This window comes from Sinocyclocheilus anshuiensis, unplaced genomic scaffold (genome assembly GCF_001515605.1).
Source record: "Sinocyclocheilus anshuiensis isolate Anshui unplaced genomic scaffold, SAMN03320099.WGS_v1.1 scaffold1067, whole genome shotgun sequence".
Classification (NCBI taxonomy): Eukaryota; Metazoa; Chordata; class Actinopteri; order Cypriniformes; family Cyprinidae; genus Sinocyclocheilus; species Sinocyclocheilus anshuiensis.
Genome location: NW_015547739.1, coordinates 483487 through 485041, shown reverse-complemented (window position 1 = coordinate 485041; position 1555 = coordinate 483487). Strand labels below are relative to the sequence as shown.

The 1555-nt window shown below is 42.2% G+C and overlaps 1 protein-coding gene across 1 annotated transcript in view; it reads left to right on the top strand.

The window, feature by feature from the left end:
- The first annotated feature begins 45 nt into the window (after positions 1–45).
- Positions 46–1555, top strand: part of LOC107704463 (uncharacterized protein F23F12.8-like) — a 6211-nt gene continuing 4701 nt past the window's right edge. The window contains exons 1-3 of the mRNA XM_016507390.1: positions 46–114; positions 447–542; positions 623–856. Coding sequence (XP_016362876.1) covers positions 46–114; positions 447–542; positions 623–856 — 399 coding nt within the window. The remainder of the gene's footprint in view (positions 115–446; positions 543–622; positions 857–1555) is intronic.

Genomic DNA, 1555 nt, shown 5'->3' with positions numbered 1-1555 from the left:
CTCCTTGAGGTTTTCTGTCGCACTGACCAGAAATGTATATGTATGATGTGTACGATCATTGAACATAAAAACCATGACATTGTATCACCTGCAGAACAGAGGACAGAGAAACAGGTATTTCAAACTCACGATCAAGTTAATACTCAGTGTATTGATCCAATAGTCTGTTTATTTTCAGTGTAGAGCTGCAGCTGAATTACACAGAACACAGAAACACTGTCAGTGTGAAGCTCTACATCTGTGTCAGTTTCACTTTTATAATACTCACACTTGCAGTGTTAACCAGGCCTTAATCTGATTTAGTGGCAGTAGTTTTCTGTGAGATTCACTATCATCCGTTTGTCCTCCAGCACCAGCATTCCACTTTTACATAATTCATCTGTTAACATAATGATTTAGTGCCAGTAGCTTTATGTGAGATTTACTATCATTTGTTTGTCCTGCAGAAGCAGCTGAAGGAGACACAGGAGACGTTCCAGCAGAGAATCCAGCAGAGAGAGAAAGATCTTCAGCAGCTGAGAGAGGCTGTGGAGTCTCATAAGGTGAGTCTGGAGAAGAAGAGAAGTTTGTCTCCGTCTCAGTTCAGACTCACTGAAGCCTGAATCACTGTGTGTCCTAACAGCGCTCTGCACAGACAGCAGTGGAGGACAGTGAGAGGATCTTTACTGAGCTCATCCGCTCCATTGAGAGAAGCCGCTCTGAGCTGATACGGCTCATCAGAGATCAGGAAAAGACTGCAGTGAGTCGAGCTGAAGGACGACTGGAGCGACTGGAGCAGGAGATCAATGATCTGAGGAGGAGAGACGCTGAGCTGGAGCAGCTTTCACACACACAGGATCACATCCAGTTCCTGCAGGTAACAGAGATCTAGAAGAACAGGATCATAGTGGACTTGAGCAGATCCTGCTGTGACAGAGACTCACAGAGAAACAGTTCATGAGTGTCTTATTATATAATCATCAGTCAGACTCTCATCTGATCATCTTCTTCTGAAAGAGACGCCGCTTACAAATGGCTTTCAGCTCTGGGTCTCTAACGGCTGTAAAGTTATAAATAATGATCAATCTAATCTTAGCCTTTGAGCTGCTTTTCTTGAGCAAATCTACTCAACCCTACAATGAGACTCCATTGAGCTGTTAGATGGACATTTATGTTCTTAGCAGATGTTTTATCATCCAAACTATTTTCTAGAAAGTTCACAGAGTGTAAGTGGCAAATACTAGAATCTGTAGCTATGATGTGATTTAATGAATATGAGAAGAATGAAGCTGATGCTGTGAAAGTGCTGGATTGAGGAGAGTTACTAAAGGTCAGTCGAGTCAACAAGAGCCGCACAAATCTGACATGAGTGTCTTATTATATAATCATCAGTCAGACTCTCATCTGATCATCTTCTTCTGAAAGAGACGCCGCTTACAAATGGCTTTCAGCTCTGGGTCTCTAACGGCTGTAAAGTTATAAATAATGATCAATCTAATCTTAGCCTTTGAGCTGCTTTTCTTGAGCAAATCTACTCAACCCTACAATGAGACTCCATTGAGCTGTTAGATGGATT